Below are 26,552 nucleotides of genomic sequence, written 5' to 3'. Positions count from 1 at the left end.
GAAGAATCACCATCAATAATTGTAATATTCTACACGGGTCTAGAAATGGTCACAATCAGAATATGGACAAGATCAAGACACAGGACCCATGTTAACACCAGGTATAAACGGGGCTTCGAATGGCAAACTGACATTGTTAGATTAAAATGTTAAAAAAACATTAAAAAAAACAAGAGACACTTAAAAGAGTCAGGCTGTATCAGAAGGAACTTACACCCGAGCCAAAACAGATTTACTTAACATATTGTACTAAAGTAATATTGACCCTTTTCAACCCTGGGATTTCATTTTTTTGTTATCACATTGATACTACTGTACCACAACACCAATAAAAGAAATGCATACATAGTTTTCCTGGTTTGTCATTTTATATAGATTTTTTTTGTTGCTATTAGATGCTTATTGTTATCAGTTAAAAGCAGTTTGGCAAAACAGGATGAAACAATTCAAGGATGTAGGAGCCAACCATGTAACAAAAAAACAGACAAAGCACAGTTGCACAGGTCTAGGAGTTAGTATCCTTTGAGGCAAAGTGCAATATAGTGGTGGTAGCCTGCACTGGCTGGGATGGGACTTGGATTCAAGTCTGGAAGAACTATAGTAAACTTAAAAGCTACAATCAACAGTAACCTTAATAGTAAACTCTTCAGACAAATAATTAGAAACACGCATTTAGGTTCACTTGCCTTTAAAATTACTTAAACATTTTTTTTTTAAATATCAACGTAGTACCATTTCCTTTGAATATACAGTCAGTCCATTAAAATCACTGAGTTTACGCCTTGAAACTGTCCATTATAGGGAGTATGAAGAGGCCTTTGAATTGCCAACATTGTTAAAATGCATCCTTCCTTGAATCACTGATCAATATGCGATTGGATAAATTAAACGTTTCCAATGCCAACAAGAGCCTGGGGGACCGTAGCCTGGTGAAACCAGACTGAAAGCTACAGGTACCATTGTTCAACAAACAGGGAAAGGTCTGGATTTGTTGCTAACCGTAACCTCTTATTGGATTGAAGGGCCTGTTCAGGCTGTCTCCCATGCTTCCTCACACATCCATCTGTAATCATAACAAGACATGGTCAGAGGTGGGACACATCACAGAGTCAATCAGAGACGGTTAAAAGGGGCTGATCCGTCATCTGTATTGTGGTGATTAGGTGGAGGCATGCACATTATATTTGTGTGACCAGCAATATAAACTCAGCAAAAAAAAAAAACGCCCTCACTGTCAACTTCGTTTTATTTTCAGAAAACTTAACATGTGTAAATATTTGTATTAACATAATAAAGTTTTAACAACTGAGACATAGTCTGAACAAGTTCTAGACATGGAATAATGTGTCCCTGAACAAAGGGAGGGGGGGTCAAAATCAGAGAGTAACAGTCAGTATCTGGTGTGGCCACCAGCTGCATTAAGTACTGCAGTGAATCTCCTCATGAACTGCACTAGATTTGCCAGTTCTTGCTGTGAGATGTTACCCCCCTCTTCCACCAAGCCCCTGCAAGTTCCCAGACATTTCTGGGGAGAATGGCCCTAGCCCTCACCCTCCGATCCCAGACGTGCTCATTGGGATTGAGATCCGGGCTCTTCGCTGGCCATGGCAGGACACTGACATTCCTGTCTTGCAGGAAATCACTCACAGAACGAGAAGTATGGCTGGTGGCATTGTCATGCTGGAGGGTCATGTCAGGATGAGACTGCAGGAAAGGTACCACATGAGGGAGGAGGATGTCTTCCCTGTAACACACAGCGTTGAGATTGCCTGCAATGACAACAAGCTCAGTCCGATGATGCTGTGACACACCACCCCAGACCATGACGGACCCTTCACCTCCAAATTGATCCCGCTCCAGAGTATAGGCCTCGGTGTAACGCTCGTTCCTTCGACGATAAATGCGAACCCGACAATCACCCTTGGTGAGAAAAAACCGTGACTTTTTGTCAGTCCTGTCTGGTCCAGCAACGATGGGTTTGTGCCCATAAGCGACATTGTTGCTTGTGATGTCTGGTGAGGACCTGCCTTACAACAGGCCTACAAGCCCTCAGTCCAGCCTGTTACAGATAATCTGAGCATTGATGGAGGGATTGTGCGTTCCTGGTGTAACTCGGGCAGTCGTTGCCATCCTGTACCTGTCCCGCAGGTGAGATGTTCGGATGTACCGATCCTGTGCAGGTGTTGTTACACGTGGTCTGCCACTGCAAGGACGATCAGCTGTCCGTCCTGTCTCCCTGTAGCCCTGTCTTAGGTGTCTCACAGTACGGACATTGCAATTTATTGCCCTGGCCACATCTGCAGCCCTCATGCCTCCTTGCAGCGCTGTCTTAGGTGTCTCACAGTACGGACATTGCAATTTATTGCCCTGGCCACATCTGCAGCCCTCATGCCTCCTTGCAGCATGCCTATGGCACGTTCACATAGATGAGCAGGGACCCTGGGCATCTTTTTATTTTGTGTTTTTCAGAGTCAGTAGAAAGGCCTCTTTCGTGTCCTACGTTTTCATAACTGTGACCTTAATTGCCTACCGTCTGTAAGCTGTTAGTGTCTTAACGACCGTTCCACAGGTGCATGTTCATTCATTGAACAAGCATGGGATCTGCAAAGTTATTTGGATTTTTACAAATTATCTTTGAAAGACAGGGTCCTGAAAAAGAGACGTTATTTTTTTGCTGAGTTTATTAGAGGAGGAGGAGAAGACGTGACATCACTCTCTATCATATCATCAAATATCATGCTAACTAATGGTACAGAGAAGGACAACTCACTGGCTAGATGAGGACCAGCATGTTCAGAGGCTCTCCTGGCCAGAGAGGACTTCTGCCACTGTGACGAAAACACAATAAGAAAATTGCATCTGTAGAAAGCACTATAATAAGTATACCTCAATAGCCTAACAAGGAAAACACAAGGATAGGTAAAAGCTGAATGGAAAGCATCTCGAGGAATCCATCCAGTTTTCCCTCATCAGTACAAATGAAAGAAAATGGCAGGAATAGACTGTTGAGATGCTGCTACACCCATAGAAAAACTATTAATCAGTCAATCAATGTAGGTACTCACAATGAACTTCAGGACTCCTTGGAGGCTGTGGAATCTGAGGTAGGAGATGTCTCCCTTGTCTTTGCCGCTGTCCAGGTCAGTGGTGTAGATCTGCTTGATCCCAGCTCCTCGGATCAGAGGGACACACTCATCACACGGACACTTAGTCACAAACAGCATGGTGTTCTCCTCCTCACGGATCTCTTCACTCCTAGAAACGACAGTCAATCACATTTATTTACATCATAAATCCTCATGCCCAGCTACTAATTCCTGCCCCCTGGTCCGACTTCTGGGATGTACCTCCTTGCTTCCTCCCGCTGACCTGTAAGGACTGGACAGGTCGAGAGCAAATATACCCATGTACACATTCCCTGTATTTCCTTCATCTACAGATGTAGGATCTTAATTTGATCACCTGTTTGCAGAAAAACTTTCCTGCAATGCAAGAAATGTAAAAATGTGTAGTGTATGAGGTTTAAAAGGCTTTGCCAATTCCACTTCAAAAATGTCAATACAAAAAATGTATCAAAACCTACAAAAACGTCCATTAATTATAATCCACATAATTCACATTTCCTGTTGCTGCATTTAAGCTCCTACATCTGTACCCTGTCCTCTCATATCAGTGGAGATGAAGGGTGGATATATTCCCTCTCCTCCTGACCTGAAGGTGAGTGCGTTCTGCTCAGCGTGGATGATGTAGCGGTACTTCCTCCTCTGGCGGTCCTGCTGTTTGGTGTCCATCTGGGGGTACTGTCCGTACTCTGAGCCCACTGGGTAGGCGTTGTACCCACAACCCACCAGGTACAGCCGCCCCGTGCCATCACAACCACCCTAAAACAGTTGAGCACAGAACACAGTGAATGGCAGTTTGACCTTATTCATTTTTCACATTGAAATCTTTGTTACCAGCCTTTCCACTTTATTTTTGTCATTATATTACAGAGGCAAAATACATAATATTCATGTATAGTTATGAGCTTAGAAAATACAACGGTATTTTCAATGGTTTACTCACCGATTTCCCTTCTGCCCAAATGACAGCACCAACCCCAACCTTAGGGTCCTCTGGAATAGCAACAAGCAAGTAACAGTCAGACCGCGTTCCATCTGTTTAAACATTCAGACAGGTTGAACCACCCATCACAGCTTGTCCTGTTAGCCTTAAAACATGAACATATAATTAACCCTTTCAAAAAATAAAAATGCTGATTTCTTGAGTGATTGGCTGACCAACCAATCAGAGAACTCCTTTTCATAGCTGCTGTCGCTAACCACTAATGAAACTAGAATGTCTTTTGGGATACTTTCTGTTCATGGGACACCTGATACACACACACCACCCTCCCCCCAGGGCAACACATCTCTCAACAAACGTGCAGTCAACTGTGGGACGTTATGTCATAACAATAGTCTCGTCATTACAATAGTCTTCTCTCCTGCAATTTTTAATTGCTTGGAACTCCTTTATGTGATTCATCACAAAATGTGGTGACATGTCACCTTTACAAAATGACTTCTAGTTTGAATGAGTAATCTGGCTAGTATATAGACTACTAAACAGATAATTCAGGTACCTGTTCTGTAGGCCAACAGTCTGGCCTGTACGATGCAGTGTCTGGCAATTTCCTGGGACACCCCCTGAGGCTGGGGCTGCTCCGGGTTGCAGGCTGGGAGTCCTTCCTGTAGAAGCCATGCTGGAGAAGAGGCACACTAGCAGCTACTGAGGCCAGAACCCCAACCAGCTCCCTCATGTTCTGGCCTTGGTTGGAGAGTGCGGCTCCATGCAAAAGTTCTCCAGACCTGTAGCAAGACAGTGTCAAATCCCCATCTATAAACAGTATGTTTACCATTCATTTAACAGGATCTACACAACAGATGGCGTGGCATGTGGCCTCTTGAGCAAGGATCTCCTCAAACCTACCAATCTTGAGTTAGCCAATATAGCCAAAAATACAGCTAACCGGTGAACACAAGCTAGCTAACAAGTACGGTTGAATGATTGTACTACAGACCTATTTTGGTGAGAATGTCACGGTGGCACTGTTCGTGTGGGATTAGGAACTCTTCGGAGAAAGTGTCCAGGTTCCGTCTCCTCTGCTTCCAGTAGAAGTCCCCAGCGTCCAATTCCCGGGGTCGTCCCCGACACCCTCTCCATGAAGTCACACCCTAAAGAGGTCTCCTCCACAAACTGCTGCAGGCCAGGGGCCACGGGCTGCACCACCACACTGATGTGGGGCCGGCTGTTGGACTTCAGCTTCTCGGATGCAATGGCGTCCAGCATGGCCTCCTGGGAAATGGAGTCCGTCCCATTAGGCCTGACCGCTAGCAGACTCATCTCAGGGTCACCAGGCCAGAAGGAGATGCGGCTCACCCCAGCTGGAGATGACAGACAGAGACAAGACTTTACAAGTGATCTCTCTCTCTCTCTCTGTGTGTGTGTGTATATACACTGCTCAAACACTTAAACAACACAATGTAACTCCAAGTCAATCACACTTCTGTGAAATCAAACTGTCCACTTAGGAAGCAACACTGATTGACAATAAATTTCACATGCTGTTGTGCAAACGGAATAGACAACAGGTGGAAATTATAGGCAATTAGCAAGACACCCCCAATAAAGGAGTGGTTCTGGCAGGTGATAACCACAGACCACTTCTCAGTTCCTATGCTTCCTGGCTGATGTTTTGGTCACTTTTGAATGCTGGCGGTGCTTTCACTCTAGTGGTAGCATGAGACGGAGTCTACAACCCACACAAGTGGCTCAGGTAGTGCAGCTCATCCAGGATGGCACATCAATGCGAGCTGTGGCAAGAAGGTTTTCTGTGTCTGTCAGCGTAGTGTCCAGAGCATGGAGGCGCTACCAGGAGAAAGGCCAGTACATCAGGAGACGTGGAGGAGGCCGTAGGAGGGCAATAACCCAGCAGCAGGACCGCTACCTCCGCCTTTGTGCAAGGAGGGAGCAGGAGGAGCACTGCCAGAGCCCTGCAAATGACCTCCAGTAGGCCACAAATGTGCATGTGTCTGCTCAAACGGTCAGAAACAGACTCCATGAGGGTGGTATGAGGGCCCGGCGTCCACAGGTGGGGGTTGTGCTAACAGCCCAACACCGTGCAGGACGTTGGCATTTGCCAGAGAACACCTAGATTGGCAAAATTCGCCACTGGCGCCCTGTGCTCTTCACAGATGAAAGCAGGTTCACACTGAGCACGTGACAGACGTGACAGAGTCTGGAGACGCCGTGGAGAACGTTCTGCTGCCTGCAACATCCTCCAGCATGACCGGTTTGGCGGTGGGTCAGTCATGGTGTGGCATTTCTTTGGGGGGGCTGCACAGCCCTCCATGTGCTCGCCAGAGGTAGCCTGACTGCCATTAGGTACCAAGATGAGATCCTCAGACCCCTTGTGAGACCATATGCTGGTGCGGTTGGCCCTGGGTTCCTCCTAATGCAAGACAATGCTAGACCTCATGTGGCTGGAGTGTGTCAGCAGTTCCTGCAAGATGAAGGCATTGATGCTATGGACTGGACCTCCCATTCCCCAGACCTGAATCCAATTGAGCACATCTGGGACATCATGTCTCGCTCCATCCACCAACGCCACCTCAACAGGAACATGCCCAGGCGTTGTAGGGAGGTCATACAGGCACGTGGAGGCCACACACACTACTGAGCCTCATTTTGACTTGTTTTAAGAACATTACATCAAAGTTGGATCAGCCTGTAGTGTGGTTTTCCACTTCAATTTTGAGTGTGACTCCAAATCGCGACCTCCATGGGTTGATAAATTTGATTTCCATTGATAATTTGTGTGATTTTGTTGTCAGCACATTCAACTATGTAAAGAAAAAAGTATTTAATAAGAATATTTCATTCATTCAGATCTAGGATCTGTTATTTTAGTGTTCCGTTTATTTTTTAGAGCAGTGTATATATAGATCTCACCATTGATAAGCATCTTGAGGCAGGTAGCGCAGGGTCTCCTAGAGAAATAGAGGTCTGAGGCAGCCAGCCTGGGCCCGTGTCTGATCACAGCTACCTGCCCCACATGGGAGCTCTGGACCGGAGCAGTGGAGACCCACCACCCTCTGGTCCCGAACCACCACCAGGCCTGTACCCCGCGTCTGACACACAGAAACAGACAGGAGATAAGGGAGAAAAGTGATGATGCATATCATATAATTGATGATGCTCAATATGGTAATTTATTGCAGGTTATCTATACAAATAAATGTAAAATGACACATACACCTATTAGGTGTAGTGAAATGTGTTGTTTTACAGGGTCAGCCATAGTAGTACAGCGCCCCTGGAGCAAATTAGGGTTAAGTGCCTTGCTCAAGGGCACATCAACTGATTATTCACCTTGTTGGCTCAGGTATTCAAACTAGCGACCTTTCGGTTACTGGCCCAACGTTCTAACAACAATATGTAATGGCCGCTACACAGTGCATTCGGAAAGTATTAAGACCCCTTGACTTTTTCCACATCACAGCCTTATTCTAAAATGGATTTTTAAATAAATGTTCTTCATCAATCTACGCACAATACCCCATAATGACAAGGCAAAAGCAGGTTTTTAGAAATGTTTGAAAATGTATTAAAAATTAAAAACTGAAATATCACATTTACATAAGTTTCCAGACCTTTGTAGAAGCACCTTTGACAGCCTCAAGTCTTCTTGGGTATGACGCTACAAGCTTGGCAGACCTGTATTAGGGGAGTTTCTCACATTCTTCTCTGCAGATCCACTCTTCACCGTAGGGATGGTGCCAAGTTTCATCCAGACGTGATGCTTTGTATTCAGGCCAAATAATTCAATCTTGGTTTTATCAGACCAGAAAATCTGGTTTCTGATGGTCTGAGAGTCCTTTAGGTGCCTTTTGGCAAACTCCAAGTGGGCTGTCATGTGCCATTTACTGAGAAGTGGCTTCCGCCTGGCCACTCTGCCATAAAGGCCTGATTGATGGAGTGCTGATGAGATGGTTGTGCTTGTCCTTCTGGGAGGTTCTCCCATCTCCACAAAGGAACTCTGGAGCTCTGTCAGAGTGACCATCGGGTTTCTTGGTCACATCCTGGCCAAGGCCCTTATCCCCGATTGCTCAGTTTGGCGAGCGGCCAGCACTAGGAAGAGTCTTGGTGATTCCCAACTTCTTCCATTTAAGAATGGGGCGGCAGGTTAGAGCGTTGGACTAGTAACCGAAAGGTCATAAGATCGAATCCAGATGACAAGGTAAAAAAATGTAATTCTGCCCCTGAACAAGGCAGTTAACCCACTGTTCCTGGGCCGTCATTGAGAATAAGAATTTGTTCTTAACCGACTTGCCTAGTTAAATAAAAGGTAAAAAAATATATATTTTTTTTAAAGAATGATGCCCACTGTGTTCTTGGAGACCTTCAATGCTGCAGAAATGTTTTGGTACCCTTCCACAGATCTATGCCTCGAGACAATCCTGTCTCTGAGCTCTTTGGACAATTCCTTTGACCTCATGGCTTGGTTTTTGCTCTGAAATGCACGGTCAACTGTGGGACCTTATATAGACAGGTGTGTGCTTTTCCAAATCATGTCCAATCCATTGAATTTCCCACAGGTAGATTCCAATCAAGTTGTAGAAACATCTCATGGATGATCGATGGAAACAGGATGCACCCGAGCTCAATTTCAAGTCTCACAGCAAAGGGTCTGAATACTTATATAAATAAGGTATTTCTGTTTTTTTATTTTTAATACATTTGCAAAAATTCTTAGCCTGTTTTCACTTTGTTATTATGGGTTTGTGTGTAGATTGATGAGGGGGAAAGGCTGTAACAACAAAATGTGGAAAAGGGAAGGGGTATAAATTCATTCTGAATGCACTGTAGGTCAAACTTACAAAGTCATTCTGGTTTATGTCTTCTGGTTCCTCCTTGGGGAAAAAGTTCCATCCATAAACTCAGCAGGGTGAAGAGGTTAACTTGGACAGCCTGGGTCCATGACCTAAACACACCATAGAAAAACAGGATTACAAACAAAGGCAAGAGTTTTTTGTCCACTATATCTTTGCTGCTCCCAAGTGATAACACATTGAGCACAAAGAAATTATTTAGGTTAAAGCAAACATTGGGCAGACATTTGCTTCCTCTTCCCACTGCAACTCTGGAGCTCTGACATAGAATGTGAAACTGTTGGCCAGTACATTTCTCTTCAAAACATGTGACTCTGGCATTCATAGGGGAGAACAACCAAACGGATGCTTGATCCAGCAACCCTACTATTACAGAGCAAGCCCAGCTTACCTGTCCGGTGCCTTAAAGCTCAAGACATTTTTGCAGAACCAGTCACATGATCCTTGGATCGCCACTACCCGAAACCGCTACCATTTAAGTTTCAACTTCAATGGGGTGACAAAATTGTTACAACAAAAAAATAGGACCAGTTGTACTATTTAATGGTTTTGATATGATTAATTTCAGAAATTCTGACATAAAGATGTAGTATATTTAATTAAACTGCTAATAATACTAGGTCAATTTCATATTCACAAATGGTCTAATTCAAAACCTAACTTTTTTTCACTTTGAGTTTAAACAATATGGCACTACTTTAACTAAAAATGAAAAACAAAAAGGCAATTCAAACTTGTATTATTGAGTTTGTTTGTTTAGTTTGTATTTTGTATTCTTGTTTGCATGTGACTATTCCTCTTTTGTTTGAGGATATTTGTAAAAAAATAAAATAAAAAATTCAAATGGGGTGACGTCAGACAGTTGGGACGTCCCAAGGATCCCGTTTGGACGTTTCTAGACAGTCACTAGGTAGGTTACAGACTTGTGGGTTCAAACTAATAAAAGCCTAGACGGTGACACAATTACGTCTTTATTTTTAATATGCCTCAAAGCTCATTATTCCGTGTGAGTAGCAATATTATATCGAACAGTAAAAACATTCGCAGCATTTTCTGTCAAGCTGTCAACTCGCCAGTAACTGACAGCGCAGTAGTCTCACCTTGTACTTTGGTGTCGGTTTGTGTGCTGGCTTCCCTTACATCGCGATATCCTTTACAGTTGCATGAAGCGGCACAGGTTGGTTTCAAATATTGGTTCGACTGTACAGTATCCGTCGTTGCCATTCAATCAATTGAATGTAAATGTAGCGAACGTCTCCAGACAAGGCAAATACGTATGATTTGATGTTGGTTTCTGAACAGCTAAGCTAGGCTTCTTCCTATATCTTCTGACGTCGAACAAAATAGGCGGAGCTAGTCTTACACCCAACCCCCAGAACTGTCAAGCGCAGTGTTTGTTGTAAATGTTCTGCATTCTTGGTTGCAATTAAAAAACAATTGTCAGATTACATCTGCATTCCACTATAAGTATGTAATTTCATTCATGACGTGATAATCTTAAAACATAAGGCCCGTGGAGGTGTGGTATATGGCCAATATTCCACGGCTAAGGGCTGTTCTTAAGCACAACGAAATGCCTGAACACAGCCCTTAGCTGTGGTACAATGGCCATACATCAAACCCTGGGAGGTGCCTTATTGCTATTATAAACTGGTTACCAACGTAATTAGAGCAGTAGAAATAAATGTTATCATACCCGTGGTATAGGGTGTGATATACCACAGCTGTCAGCCAATCAGCATTCAGGGCTTGACCCTCCAGGTTAAAATAAAAAGGTATTCATTTGGCAAGTGTCTCTAGGATTAGAGAATGTATGTGATGGCCTCTAGATGGCAGCATAAGGACATGTTTGTAATTATCTCTTATTGCTCATATGAATGTTCAAAACAATAATATATGAAGTAATTTCTAATGCATCATCCAGCATTGTATACAATAATGTAGTTTTGTTTATTTCAAAGTGGTTGCATTTCATTTTTTGCAAGTCGATAAACATGTTGGGAATTGCGGCATCAATATAAACTCTTTCCATCCTAAATAATAAACAACAAATCTAAGAGTACAATGCATTGAATTTAAATTTCAGTACAAACACTCACTTCAAAGTAAATTAGAATGTAGTAATGAACGTTAAACCATTAAAACAATATTCAAAGCAGCAGAATGATTGGAAATGCTGGGGTGGAGTAATCTCAACCAAAGGAATGCAATAGTAATAGTAAAAAATGTAGATAATATCTATTTTTGTAAGAATAAAAAAAGTTCACACAGTAACAAGTTGTATATGGTCCAAATGTTTTGTTTTCTGTCTGGTAAAAGAACTGAAGAGTTGAAAACCAACTTCCTGCTCATTGTTGCATTGCATCACCATGTTCATCTCAAGTCTCGAGAATTAACGTGCCTGAATGAATAAATGACAAGCTCTGCTCTACTTGTCAGTACACAGCATATTACAAATCATATTGAAACTGTCATTTCCTCAAAACATCCACAGGCTCTGAACCATAAACCCTGTAAAATATATTTCTGGCCAGCTACATCAAAACCTTTCAACAGTAGAGCAAAGTACGCAACTTTGATGCAAAAAAATATATTATAATAATAATAATAATAATCTGCATATCGGGGGGGTTGACTGCCATCACCTGCCATCAGACATTGTCAGGCATGTAACCGTGTCCATCTTAAGCTAGATCTATGGTCCTCCAATTAAACTGACACTAAATGAGCAGTCTGATGCCATTTAGCAGGTTTGTAAACATGCAGTGACAGACAATGAACTCTGATGTCACTGTTTTGACTGGTAAAGGAACTTCCTCCCCACAGTGCCATCTGTCCACGTAGAATATTAGGTGCACAGGCAGGGACTGGCTTTGGCTTCTTTGGCTGTGTAACTGGAGGTGAGCCATAGTCACCAGATGACCTCACCAGATGACCTCACCAGATGACCACGCCAGACATTGTCTCAATGGATTAATAATATGGCAATTTAGAGATCCGGTTCAAGCTAGCCGTTTCCATGTTCATACCAATTCTTTCTTTGTCCTTTCTACCATGGCCAAGTAGTGTCAAGCCAAACCAGTTCATGCCAGCCCTTTCCTCGTCCTTCCTTCGGGGCTGGTTAGTGGTCAGTCAGTTTTTGAAGGCCCCACAGCGGCTGGCTCTGCAGATGAACTCTTTGAGCATGTTGCCATCGATCTGCCAGAAGGCTGCAGTCTGGGTCACCTCTGTCAGGTGGTTCACACAGAACCTGAAGCAGAACTCCTCCAGGTCCTACAGGGAAGCGATCACATCCAGTCACAGTATGAACACGGGTACAGTATACAGCAGGTCAACAACAAGCGGCCCAAAACCGCCCCCAAGTGATCTTTTTGGGGCCCCCTTAGTTTGAGTCAGAAAAGACTGTAAAGTCACCAGGAATTCAGCAACAAACAAAAAAAACAGCTTAACGTAAGGTAATCAAGGTATCTTTGTTATTTTCAAATCAAATCTATTTTGGGGCTTAGTTGTATCCAATTTGTAGAGTACAACTTATAATTATGTTCCAGCACCCCAACCATCCCCTACGCATAAAAAAACAGCCCGCGGCTGAATCTAGTTGCCTAACCCTGGCATACAGTACCTAAATATGTATAAGATGGAATACGAGGTCATCTGACTAATATGTCCATAATGACATGGCTAACGTCTCTCGTAGAAGGCAGCCTCAAGAAGCTTGTGGTAACCAGTAAGCATCGGAGTGGTTAACCCTTAGTAGTGACACTGTCACAGTGTGTCTCACCTCAGCGTCGTATCGCACGGCGGCAGAGAGCAGAGAGAAGGCGTTCTCCACGGTGATGCCTCTCTTGATGATGTGTTGACACAGACGTTTCAGACGGTTCTCACAGTAGGATGTGGCCAGGTCCAACAGGCCTGAAACAGAGACACAGTTCGTACACACAGCGGCTTTCCTATGGATGGACTTTATAACTCAATAAAGTCATTTGTTTTGATTCTGGGGCCCCGTATGGATCCTAAACAGGATTCCTGCTTCAGTCCAACTCACCGATGGCGTCCTCTGGGGGCAGGTCTACGTTGTCAGTGTAGAGGAACTCCAAGAAGGAGCGGTAGACGGGGTAGGAGAACTGGTCGATCTCAATCACCTCCTTCATGTCCTCTGTCCAGTGGGACTGGAACATGGAGCGGAAGTGTTCACACCTGACAGAAACAATGATGGACACATGTTGTCGTGTTACGTCTATAGACAGGTTTTATTGTACCTGGTTGGTCCTATTGGAAAGGCTAAAACTAGAAAAGCTACATTTCTTAAAGAAAATGTCTGTGCTTGCTTCAGCAGTATAGTAAAATATATATTTTTTAAACTAAAATTCACATACCGGATCTTGAGCACGGCCTTGTGTACGTGGATGTATTTCCCGTCCACACTGAACTTGAGGTCGGCCGTCTCAGGGCTGTCGAACTCTTTCCTCAGAGACTGGGCCACAGTCAGGAAGTCATCATGCTCTACAACAGAACACAACGCCTTAGCTGGGAATCGTGTGTGTGTGTGTGTGTGTGAGAGAGAGAGGGTTATCCTAGACCATTGGTTAGGGAACCGCCTACTTAGAGATCAGAAAAATACATAACCAAGTTACATACTGCACCTTTAAATAACATTTAATAAATGATTAAATTAACTCACCCATGGAGAGTAGCCTCCACATGACAGACGGCGTAGCGAAGCAGGCAAAGACGTCGTCAGTGCAGGAGAAGTGTGTGAGGTGTGGCAGCACGATGGACTGACCCCTACACTGGCCCCACATGTACACCTGGGTCGCTCTGGGTCTTACAGATGTGTGTGTGGAGTGGCATGCCGCGATCTCCACTATCCTGCTGGGGGAGTGTGTTACACACACAGAGTGTGTCTACCAAATGTGACCTCCTGTGTCTTTTGACTGCTAAAAAATTCTGTACTTCTTGAGTGCATTGTTTCTTTGCGTCCTTCTCCTACTCTGTGCCACGCCTCTTCAGTGTTTTTCCTTGTCCTTTTGCTGCCCTACGGTGGGCCTCTCTCCCTAAGATGAAGACAGGAAACACAAAAAGAGAAGGAAGAATGACAGGACACTGCTGAAGTCACTGCTGTTCCATGAATTTAACTATATGGGATATACACTATATGTGCTAAAGTATCTGGACACCCCCTTTGAATTTGTGGATTTGGCCATTTCAGCCACACCTGGGGCCTGACAGGTGTATAAAAAATCGCTGTACTGCAGCGCCAGCTCTCCATCAGACAAACATTGGCGCGCCCAGGCTCTGTAGAATGGCCGTGACCGAAGAGCTCCGTGACTTTCAACATGGCACTGTCATCCGGGTTGCCACCTTTCCAACAGGGATGTCCTGTTTCGTCAAATTTCCGTGGTGGGCCGGGCTAGAGCTGCCCAAACCAAGGTCAACTGTAAGTGCTGTTATTCCGTGACATAAACATCTAGGAGCTGTGTTAACAACAGCTCAGCTTGTGTATCGGAGGCCACGCAAGCTCACAGAACTCGTCTCTCCCGAGCCCGTACGGGAGTTGTAGCGTAGAAAGATAATCGGTCCTAAAAAATAAAAATCACTGGATTCCAAACTGTCAAGGAGAAAAAGCACATTTTTAAAAAAAAGAAAAAAGAAAATTTCAAACAGCCACACAACAAGCCTAAGATCACCATGCGCAATGTCAAGCATCCCAGCTGGAGCGTCATTAGACTCTGGAGCAGCGGAAACGCATTCTCTGGAGTGATGAATCACGCTTCACCATCTGGCAGTCAGGTGGATGAATCTGGGTTTGCCAGGATGCCAGCTACCTGCCCCAATGGATAGTGTCAACTGTAAAGTTTGGTGGAGGAATAATGGTCTGGAGCTTTTTTTTTCATGGTTGGGGCTAGGCCACTTAGTTCCAGTGATGGGAAATGTTAACACTACAGCATACAATGACATTCTAGACCATTCTGTGCTTCCAACTTTGAGGAAGGCCCTTTCCTGTTTCAGCATGACAATACCCCCAGGCACAAAGCGAGTTCTATACAGAAATGGCTTGTCAAGATCGGTGTGGAAGAACTTGACTGTCCTGCACAGAACCCCATCGAACACCTTTGGGATGAATTGGAACGCAGACTGCGAGCCAGGCCTATTCGGCCAACATCAGTGCCCGACCTCACTAATGCTTGTGGCTGAATGGAAGCAAGTCCCCGCAGCAATGTTCCAACATCTAGTGGAAAGCCTTCCCAGAAAAGTGGAGCTGCTATAGCAACAAGGGGGGGGACCAAGCCCATATTAATGCCCATGATTTTGGAATGAGATGTTCAATGAGAAGGTGTCCACATACTTTTGGTCATTAGTGTAGCTTATGTCAGAATTGATCTTTCGCAGCAGGTTAGGAAAATTAACGTAGCAGCTTAGGAGTATTAGGTTAGGGTTAGCTAAAATATTATACTTTGACGTCAATTTGACATAAACTGTATCCTTTTTAGCCATGACCGTATTCCATGAACACAGAAGGTTGCTGGTTTTATTGTGCCCTCTGTCTTGTAGCTTGATCTCAAGGCCAACCTGAGGCTCATTCAAGAGTGTTATGACATGTTACACAACATTCAGAGATAGAAATGAACATGACAAATGTCCACGATCTATTCCCGAATTAAATCCCAATAACTGGTTTGCATGTTTTCAGTGAAAAGTTCATGCCTGTCAAGTGTCAAAACCATCTGTACCCCAGCCCACAACATAATGGCCCCCTCTCTCCCCTCCATTCTAGTTTTGCGTCATTGTGACAGGGACAATGTAAACTCAGAGACAGATTATTCCAGAACTGGTGTGTGAGCCAATGTTTGGACTATGCAGTGTTACCGTATGGACCCACACTGGATGGAATACAACAGAGAACACGAAGAGAAAAGAGAACTAACCATGGGTCTCTGAAAGATGACGGTTTCAACTGGGGCTTTTAGTGGGCAGTAGCAGCCACCAGAGCTACATCTCAATCCTGTGAGTGTGTTCTCTCCCTTACCTCTCCTTCTCAGCCATGATGTGTACAGGACTGAGCTGGTTGCTCTTGTTGCCAGTACCAGCTGTCCGTAGGTGTTAGCCCCCAGGCATACAGCAGGCCCTCATCTGTTAAAGCCAGGGAGTGGGCGAAGCCTGGCGCGATCTAGAAGACAAGTCCTTAAGGGTTTTACACAGTGGGGTGGACAGCAACAAGGCTCTGGGCTCAGTTCTGTTTTGTATTAGTTTGAGTTGAAGTAGACATGAGTAGATGATTCAGATAGAGACATACAGGTGGTAGTAGTGTACACTACTGTCCAGTCTTACCTGTAGTACACAGAGACCCTGGAGGCTGCAGAGGCGACAGGGGGTCAGCTGGTTACCGTTGTTGCCCACTCCCAGCTGGCCATTCCCATTGTAGCCCCAGCCAAACACCTGCAACACACGCAGGCCACTGTAGTCAGCAATATCTTCCTTTATGTACATGTTGCTATATAACATTTGCTTTGACTTTCTCTGGACCGGAGGGAACTATACAATATAAACCCATCCTTCCCAAAGGGCTTGGTCTCTCACCTCCCCATTGTCGAGCACAGCCATGGAGGAGGTCTGTCCACAGGCGTGCCCATCACCGCTTTACCCCACAAGGCAGTTGGTCACCCTGCGGGGTTGGCTGGTTGGCTGTGGCACCTGAGCCCACCTGGCCACAGTTGTTGTAACCCACACGCAAACACCTAGCAGATGCAATCATATACACACGACTGTCAACACTATACACAATCACACCTTGTGACCAGTGATCCTAGGTAACCATGATATTTGGGCATGTAGTAACTATCCCTTTACAGTGCTGAGTAACATATTTCAACACATCCAGATAGCCTAAATATCTACTTTTGGAAATCATTAATAATTTCTACATTAACTTCAATCGTGTGTGAGACCAGGCCAGTGGGCCTGGAGTTAGAACAACCAGCCTGGACACAGTGAACAGGGTGTGTGGACTTGAGACCAGGCCAGTGGGCCTGGGTTAGATGCAGCCAGCCTGGACACAGTGAACTGAGATAATACCTTCCTAACCTGCTGCTGGGACAAACATAAACCACTTAAAGTGACCACTGATCAGCTCTGGTTAGAAACTTGAACCTGACAGGGTTCCATAGTCCACTCCACACACTGACAGGCTACACAAACCTCCACCAATACTCCACTCATGTTCATCAACAGTGTTTTTATTCTCTTAAACATCATGTACCTAGCAGTAGTACTGTAGCAGTAGCATTAAGACACTGACATCTTGAAACAGGCTTATTTCAGGTTAAATAAGTATGTAAAAGGACTTCCCTTCTTCCCCCTGTAAAAAGTATTTCCCTTCTTCTATCCCCTCACCTCTCCATCGTGTGTCAGGGCCAGAGAGAGTGATGGGACCCACAGGCCACTTGTGTTATTTTCTTGTTCTGCAGGTTGGTTGAAACCAGGATGGGTGACACCCTGGTTGGTGGTCCCGTTGCCCAGCTGGCTGTATCCATTGTGCCCCCAGGCAAACAACTCTCCCCTGAGAAACAAACGCACCAAAGTAACAGAGCTATTTAAGTAAGCTGCAAAATTATACTATGACAATTATACTGGCTTTTGGTAAAGTTCTAGTAACGTGCCAACGTTGCCATTTGGTGGTGGTAAAAAAGGTAAGGAAAGTGGGCACCATACCTTCTGTGGCCAGTAAGATGTGTGGTCCACTGCCATAGCTAAGACTGACCACCTTCTTGCCTTGGAGGAAGTCTAGTTTCTTAGGGACCATGGTGCTCTGACTGTCTCCGTCCCCCAGACAGTTACTGCAGTTCAGCCCAAACACCAACACCTACAGGAGATCAGAGACAAAGAGGAGAAGGCAGGAGAGTATGCCATTACATGTAATTATATTTATTTAACCAAGAAACTCCACTCAGTAACCATTTCCACTGCTTTCCAGAGAGTTCTCTACTACATAAAAACAATAAAGTTGTTCTATATAATCAAGACGCCCCAGTCTCACCTCACTTCGTCCTGGGTGATGTAGATGGCTTCGTTGGCTGAGGTTCCGAGACACAGGCCTGCCTGATGCGGGAGACCACCTGAGCCCCCAGCAGGGTGAAGAGGGGCCACTTCCCCACATCCACCATGGCTGGGTACCTCACTCTGGCTCTCCACGGTGGGGGTTCGGGGTGAGGACGGGGGGGCACAGAGGAAGGAGATGCAGGGCTGTGAGGCCACCACTGTCCCCGCTAACACTGTTACAAGACAACCATCAAAGACAGACACAAACAAAACACTGTGTCTTAGTCTAAACCTCAGTGGTGAGGCACCCTGGTTTCATATATATATATATATATATATATATATATATATATATATATATATATATAATAAGTAATAAATTGCTCAAAGAAGTAAATTAGACATGACTTCAGGACTTTATAATGCCATCTCTGGATGCTCACGATGATATCGACATGGTTTTAAATAGTATTGGGCCATACAGACAACATGCAGATGGAGATGGAATGGCTACTTTATATGGCAAACGTTCCCATCCAGATCTTTCAACTGTCTCATACAGTTGGTTAAATAAATGGATGACTAGCTAGGTAGCTAACTACGTAAGTACTGCAGAGCCAACGCATCTCTGGCCAGGCATTGGGATTACAGTCGTGAATCTCAGCCACAACAGATGCGGCATCCATTAGCCTCTAGCTGGCTAACAGTAGTTAGCTTACCTTCTGCCAGGTAGCAAACTAGCTTGCGACATGGTAACGGTCACCTAACAGTGACTGGTCAAACGATTCACTACGTTGAAGGCTGCACCCATGGCAGTCTCCCTTTGCTGTTTACAGTTCGCTGGCTATTTACAAAGCAAGCTAGCCTAGAACCTAGCTGGATAGATTCAGCGCTGACTAATAGCTAGCAAGCTGTAACGTTACTGTACCTAAAGCATAGCTCCATATCGTCAAGAAAACTGAGGAGAGAAACAAGAAAGACACATTTAACAGCTCGACTATTAATTAACCTACCTCAAGTAAATATGATTTGAAATCACGATTACCAAAATAAAGCTGTCACTTCGTTGTTGTCGTCGCTGATGTAAGGGTACCAGGCAGCCGCTTTGAGTTTAGCGATAGTTTTGCGCTCGAGCCCCGTCCATATTGTTGGTCCAGATGGACACTCTGACGTCATGGGCTGAAAGAAGGTGCGCTTGGTTTAGGTCATCGGCGGACAGAGTCCACGGTTGAGAAGATTTTAGGACACATGCGCCTAGCCTGGGTGCCAGTCTATTGTTCTCTTGCCAACTCCGAACGCAAGAAATGGGAATTAAGAATAACCGTTTTCAGCCCGCTGGTGTTTAAAAAAAATAATAATAAAAAAACATAGGCCCAATTAAAATAATAAAAACATACTTTCCTCCCTTGTGGTAATAATCACCCCACTGCTTTCACCAATCAAACCCTAGATCTGCGCAATGAGGGAGGATGCATTTTGAGTATAGAGAAACTGAGAAAGCCTGTTGGTACAGCCTCTAAAAGAAGAATGTGAAAAGACTGGATCTCATGTGACCATGTTTCTATTCTGAAACGCAAACTCAAGTTTTATTCGCAAGTGGGCACACCTGACGCTTTCACGCCTACTCCCAGACAAAAATACAAAAACATTTAAAATCGAGAAGAGCCACTGGTTGCACATATCACCTAATCTCCTTTTGTTGATGTAAATCAGAGACTACCGAGGAAGACCCAACAAACTAACATTGTTCAGAAGCAGAGGTGGGACTGCCGTACTTCCTCTTTACCTTCTACCTCAGACCCTGCTTTGCCTAGCCAAGTGCGTCTGTCATGGGGCTGCTTCTATCCAAGAGGGACATCAAGAGGACTCCCACGGTTGTTCTGATGGGCCTGGGCTCATCTGGAAAGTCCACCCTGCTCTTCAGGCTCAAGACAGGGTTGGTGATGGATACTTCCCCCACCGTGGGCTTCAACGTGGTGACCCTGGATCTGAACAAGAAAACGGCCTTGACCGTGTGGGATGTGGGCGGACAGGGGGAGATGAGGGTCAACTGGAGGTGAGTTGTTGGTTCTGTGCTATTCTATTTCTGTTTTAGCCCAGTACTACGAACACATCTCATTCCACTAATCATAATGCCTGTTATTAGACTGAACAAAAAATATAAACAACAATTAACACTTTTACGGAGTCACAGTAAATCAGTCAATTGAATTAAATAGGCCCTAATCTATGGATTTCACATGACTAGGCAGGGGTGTGGGCCTGCGAGGGCATAGGCCCATCCACTGGGGAGCCAGGCCCAGCCAATCAGAAGGGAAAAAAATCCCTGCACAAAAGGGCTTCATTACAGACAGTTTCATCTACTACCTGGGTGGCTGGTCTCAGACAATCCCGCAGCTGAAGCCGTATGTGGAGGTCCTGGGCTGGCGGGGTTATACATGGTCTGCGGTTGTGAGGTCAGAGTTTTACGCAATTTCTCTAAAACAATGTTGGAGGCAGCTTATGGTAGAGAAATGAACATTCAATACTCAGGCAACAGCTCTGGTGGACATTTATGCAGTTAGCATGCCAATTTCATGCTCCCTCAACTTGATATCTGTGGAATTTTGTGACAACTGCACATTTTAGTGGCATTATTGTCCCCAGCACAAGGTACACCAGTGTAATGATCATGCTGTTTAATCAGCTTTTTAATATGCCACACTGGTCAGGTGGATGGATTATCTTGGCAAAGAAGAAATGCTCACTAACAAGGATGTAAACAAATTTGTGCACAAAATTTGAGATGAGGCTTTAAAAAATATATATATATGAAAATGTATGGGATCTTATATTTCAGCTCATGAAACATGGGACCAACACTACATGTTGAGTTTATATTTTTGTTCAGTGTAGTTTAATCAGGTGTGTAACAGTTAAAAGTCTAGAACAAATAATTGCACATTCTGTCTCCGGTCCCATGATCAGGTTGGTAGAGTACTGGAATAGAATAACCTTTTATCCTCAACTAATGACTTGCTAAAATTGCAATATCATTAGCTAGACACTACCCTGGTTCTATAATTGGCAGGTACTACCTGGAGGGCTGTAAGGCTATGGTGTTCGTGGTGGACAGTAGTGACCGGGCCAGTATAGGGGATGCTCAGAAGGCTCTGAAGAATGTTCTGTCCGACGTCAACATGAAGGGAATACCTCTGATGGTGCTGGCTAACAAGAAGGACCTCTCCAACACCATGAACATCAGAGAGGTGTCCAACCAGCTGGAGCTGCCCAGCTACAAAGACCGAGCCTGGCAGATCCAGGCATGCAGCGGCCTGAAGGGAATGGGGCTCCAGCAAGCCTTCCTCTCTGTGGCCAAACTCATCAAGAAGAGCTGAGAGGAGACACGTCAGTGGAGATATCACTGTGAGAGACACTTGACAAGTCGGAGATACTGACCATATAGTGCACTACCTTAAACTAGAACAATGTTAAAGTACCTCAGAAGTAGTGCACTATAAAGGGAATAGGGTGCCATTTGAAATGCAGATTATAACCGAACAATGATTGTGGAAGAGCCAGGATTCTCAATCCAATTATGAACTAAGCACAGGATCCATTAGGGCATTTTGATTGTGCAATCAAAATGGTTGAGATTTAACACTTAACATCACAGCAGTTAAATGTGCCTGCTAAGAGAGACTGGAGAGTATTGTTACACTTTGGAGATGTGGGGAAAGATAGCTAGGGCAACTAATATTTGTTTGCAGATTCATCACTATTTATATTAATGATAAAATAATAAAACATGCTAAACCTAATGTAAATGTCTGTCTGCTAAATGGCATTATAATGTTTGTGTAGCCAGACCTTTCTGTGTAGTGGGCATGCTAATGCCTATTATGTACATACAAAATGTCTAATTCTGCTTCTTCGGGGCTTGGTAGGAGAGGTGAAGTCATTTGAGTGACAGCCACGATTGCCACAGCAGCAGTCCAGGCACCACCACCCACACCCCATTGAAGAAGACCAGGTAGATCCATAAGTAGAGCCAGTGGTCTGATTTGAGGTTGGGGCTGCCTGCCAGCCTGTCTGGACAGAAGGTCACCCAGCCTCTGTACAACTCACACACACACAACGTGATCTGGACAAAGTGCCTGAAAACAAACAGACAAGGAGACTATTCACCTTGAGGGCCAGACTGTGCAACAACAAGACAGGCTAAAAACACATGTTGACCATTTGAGATTCAAAACAAACAATGGCAAGTTTACTTAGGCTGATAACCAACTTGCGCCCAGGCTATATTTTCCATGTACAGTGGATTAGGAAAGTATTCAGACCCCTTGACTTTTTCCACATTTTGTTACATTAAAGCAACATTCTAAAAATGGATTAAATGGGGGGAGTTCTCAGCAATCTACACACAATACCCAATAATGACAAAGCAAAAACAGGTTTGACATTTTTGCAAATGTATTAACAATAACTGAAATATCACATTTACATAAGTATTCAGACACTACTGAGTACTTTGAAGCACCTTTGGTAGCGATTACAGACTTGAGTCTTCTTGAATATGCTACAAGCTTGGCACACCTGTTTTTCTCCCATTCTTCTCTGCAGATCCTCTCAAGATCTGTCAGGTTGGATGGGGAGCTTTCACTGCACAGCTATTTTCAGAACTCTCCAGAGATGTTTGATCGGGTTCAAGTCCGGGCTCTGGCTGGGCCTCAAGGAAATCCAGAGACTTGTCCAAAGCCACTTCCCAAGTCTTGGCTGTGTGCTCAGGGTGGTTGTGTTGCTGCTGAGGTCCTGAGCAGGTTTTCAGACCAAGGATCTCTCTGTACTTTGCTCCGTTCATCTCTTCCCTCAACCTGACTAGTCTTCAGAGTCCCCAGAACTGTAAATCATCCCCACAGCATGATGCTGCCACCATACTCAGCTGAGGTGGTGCCAGGTTGTCCAGACGACAACATTCAGTCGTAAGATGTCAAATCTTGCCTTTATGGAAGAGTGGCAAGAAGACATTTCTTAAAGATATCCATAAAAAGTGTTGTTTAAAGTTTGGCATAAGCCAACTGGCTGCCACGTGCCAAACATGAGGAAGAAGGCTGCTCTGGTCAGATGAAACCAAAAGGAACTGATTTGGAGGAACAATGCAAAAGATATGTTTGGCGTGAAGGCAACACAGCTCATCACCTGAGGAACTCCCCCACTGTCAAACATGGTGGTGGCAGCATCATGGTTTGGGCCTGCTTTTCTTCAGCAGGGACAGGGAAGATGGTTAAAATTGATGGGAAGATGGATGGAGCCAAATACAGGACCATTCTGGAAGAAAACCAAACTGGAGTCTGCAAAAGACCTGAGACTGGGAGGCCACTTGTCTTCCAACAAGACAATGATGCAAAACATAAAGTAAAATCTACAATGGAATGGTTCAAAAATAAACATATCCAGGTGTTAGAATGGCCAAGTCAAAGTCCAGACCTCATGGCTTGGTTTTTGCTGGAAAGAACTGAAAACTGCTGTTCATAAATGTGTGCCATCCAACCTCACTATGCTCGAGCTGTTTTGCAAAGGAATGGAAATAATTTCAGTCTCTCTGTGCAAAACTGATAGACATATCAAGCAACTTACAGCTGTAATCGCAGCAAAAGGTGGCGCTACAAAGTATTAACTTAAGGGGGCCGAATAATTTTGCACGCCCAATTTTTCCGTTTTTGATTTGTTAAAAAAGTTTGAAATATCCAATAAATGTCGTTCCACTTCATGATTGTGTCCCACTTGTTGTTGATTCTTCACAAAAAAATACAGTTTTATATCTTTATGTTTGAAGCCTGAAATGTGGCAAAAGGTCGCAAAGTTCAAGGGGGCCGAATACTTTCGCAAGGCACTGTATATGGTAATAGGTCATTCAACACATCACATGCTGAAGACAGCAAGTCAATTTACATTTTTATAGTGTCTAATGGGATGTAAACACTCGTTTGTGTAATGGGACAATTCTGTATATAATTAGTGTTCTCTATAAAGAAATATGGTACCAATATAGAAATGAATGGCATACAGCATGAGAAAAGCCTGACAATGAAGCATATTTAGTACCAGTGTTCCTACCTGTAGTGTTTGTCCTTGACGATGGCATAGACAAGCACCAGCGCCAGGATGCCATCCAGGACCACCGTCAGCAACTCCAAGGAGACGATGGTGGGGTCAGAGTGGAGCCAGCGCTCATCTGCCTTTCCATACTCCTTCCCTACATGGACAGGATATCTGTTAGAGCAGTATCTCAATATATTCCTGGGGGACCCCAGGGCCAGAGGGTAGACGATTATACTCCAGCATTAACAGTGATTGATATTCCATTCCTGTATATTATTCAGTTTAATGTGAGCATTTTAATACTATATCCTCTAGATGTCTCACCACAACCAGGCTCCAAAGTACATCTCAAACACATGCACCATTGTTAATAATTTATATTTTGCATGATAAAACAAAAAGTTCAATACACAGTACTATAAATCATTTTGTTTAATCCATTTGTTTTTTATTGCACAGTCAAGGTAGCCTACTTACAAAGTTCAGCAAAAATATTGTCTGAAGTTGCCACGGTTCCAACAAGTGACATGTAAACAAAGGGTCCTTCCTGTAAGAACAAACAGTAGAAAGAGTCAAATAAGAGCTGCAAATTAACTTTCTGTTGACAACGCCTTCTCACTCCCATCACACACTCACCAAAGTAATGTGAACAATTGCGTCGTAGAAAAGCCACACGAGCACCCATCTATCAGTTCCAGAGCATTTTCTTCCCCATATCTGCGCGAGGATGTATCCCACGACGAACTGAGTGGCGCAGGCCAGCAGAGAATAAACCGTCACTGGAGTAAAGAGAGATTGGGTTTCTTTAAACGCGGCCGATACCATTTTCACAGAAAACTCTACTCAAACCATGCAAATTACTCTTTGAACTTGCAACTATTGTCTCGTCCATAAAGCTAGATAGATGACTCATCTGTGCCATTTTGCGTCTGCCTGCCCTGCCGATGCTGTCAATCTCAATTTTGAAGTAGTACATTTTCTTCTTCATGATTGGCTGATCCGTCCGGTTGGACATGACGCTAACAGAGTCACCATGCGGGATCATTCAATGAAGTTGGAAGTCCCACCCAGTTGACTTCATTACAATGGTGGAAGCCCTCAATGGCGCTTCCCATCCTAATATATATTTGTTTGCCACTAGAGGCCTCTATCCTTCTCTATGGTCTTGTCCCAAATGGATTCCGTGGTCGTCTCCCCCTGCCCCAGTGTCACGCTGTCAGAAGTACATGATTGGCTGTCGGATAAATCTCTACACTTCTGCGCCCTCCTAAGAGAAAATGAAGGGGGAGCTGAAGTTGGTGAACCGGAGGCGAAGCGAGTCTCGACTCCGCCCAAAATCTGTCTGCGTGAAAATAAGCGTTTAAGCAGACCAAGAGTGTCGAATCTAGTGAAGATACAAGTTAATTGCTATTTTGATAGGTGAGGCTTGTTTGATCAAATATACGTTTCATAATACTTAAATTATTAAGAGTGTACTGATGTCCTGCACGGTGATATTGCGACGATTTTTCTATCGGTTGTGCAAGTTCTTACGGGTATCTGCTCTCTCATTGGCTAGAATGTTCCCATCTGATCTCGCCTGCCGCAAGCCTTTGAGAAATTGTTAGAGCGGTCAGTCGACCATCTTGCCACGCCGATTGTAGAATCAACCAGGAGGAGGTCCGATATCAGGACCTTGGACAGCAGATTGGACAACGATTGACAATAGTAGAAATAAAGCATAGTACATTTGATTAGTCAAACTTTATACTGTTTGTATATCGTATTTTACAGTGGTGTAAAGTACTTAAGTAGTTTTGGGTATCTGTACTTCACTATTCATATTGACTACTTTTACTTCACTACATTCATAAAGAAAATAATGTACTTTTTACTCCATACATTTATCCCGACATCCAAAAGTACATGTTACATTTTGAATGCTTAGCAGGACAGAAAATTGTCAATTTCCCACACTTATCAAGATAACAAATCTAGTCACCCCTAATGCCTATGATCTGACCGACTCACTAAACAAGTGCTTCATTTCTAATCTGAGTGTTTGAGTGTGCCCCTGGCTGTCCATACATTTAAAAAAAGAGAAAATGGTGCTGTCTGGTTTGCTTAATATTAGGTACCGAGGAATTTGAAACATATACTTTTTCCCCATACTTTTACTCAATTATTACTTTACTGGCTGACTTTCACTTTACTTGAGTCATTTTCTATTAAGGTATCTTTACTTTTACTCAAGTATGACAATTGTGTACTTCTTCCACCACTGGTATTATACATTATACACTGCTCAAAAAAATAAAGGGAACACTTAAACAACACAATGTAACTCCAAGTCAATCACACTTCTGTGAAATCAAACTGTCCACTTAGGAAGCAACACTGATTGACAATAAGACCTCCATGCTGTTGTGCAAATGGAATAGACAACAGGTAGAAATTATAGGCAATTAGCAAGACACCCCCAATAAAGGAGTGGTTCTGCAGGTGATAACCACAGACCAC

The 26,552-nt window shown here is 44.1% G+C and overlaps 2 protein-coding genes and 2 pseudogenes across 2 annotated transcripts; 1 reads left to right on the top strand and 3 right to left on the bottom strand.

Moving 5' to 3' along the window:
- Positions 1–913: 913 nt before the first annotated feature.
- On the bottom strand, positions 914–8,963 carry LOC121839202 (annotated as a pseudogene).
- Positions 8,964–11,150: 2,187 nt separating this feature from the next.
- LOC121839225 lies at positions 11,151–18,124 on the bottom strand (annotated as a pseudogene).
- A 1,368-nt stretch (positions 18,125–19,492) lies between these two features.
- arl11 (ADP-ribosylation factor-like 11) lies at positions 19,493–21,805 on the top strand. Its single transcript, XM_024443770.2, has 2 exons — positions 19,493–20,025; positions 21,040–21,805. Exons 1-2 carry the CDS (start codon positions 19,799–19,801, stop codon positions 21,344–21,346), a joined length of 534 nt encoding a protein of 177 aa, XP_024299538.1. The 5' UTR covers positions 19,493–19,798; the 3' UTR covers positions 21,347–21,805.
- Positions 21,806–21,891: 86 nt separating this feature from the next.
- Positions 21,892–25,320, bottom strand: ebpl (EBP like). The gene is made up of 4 exons (XM_042296793.1): positions 24,690–25,320; positions 24,531–24,600; positions 24,069–24,207; positions 21,892–22,105 (listed from the first exon to the last, which is right to left on the bottom strand). The coding sequence occupies exons 1-4, from the start codon at positions 24,876–24,878 to the stop codon at positions 21,907–21,909; spliced, it is 597 nt and encodes a 198-aa protein (XP_042152727.1). The 5' UTR covers positions 24,879–25,320; the 3' UTR covers positions 21,892–21,906.
- Positions 25,321–26,552: the final 1,232 nt, after the last annotated feature.

This window comes from Oncorhynchus tshawytscha, linkage group LG14 (genome assembly GCF_018296145.1).
Source record: "Oncorhynchus tshawytscha isolate Ot180627B linkage group LG14, Otsh_v2.0, whole genome shotgun sequence".
NCBI classification, from domain to species: domain Eukaryota; kingdom Metazoa; phylum Chordata; class Actinopteri; order Salmoniformes; family Salmonidae; genus Oncorhynchus; species Oncorhynchus tshawytscha.
The sequence above is the reverse complement of the archived record's forward strand: the minus strand, read 5'-3'. Positions and strand labels throughout refer to the sequence as shown.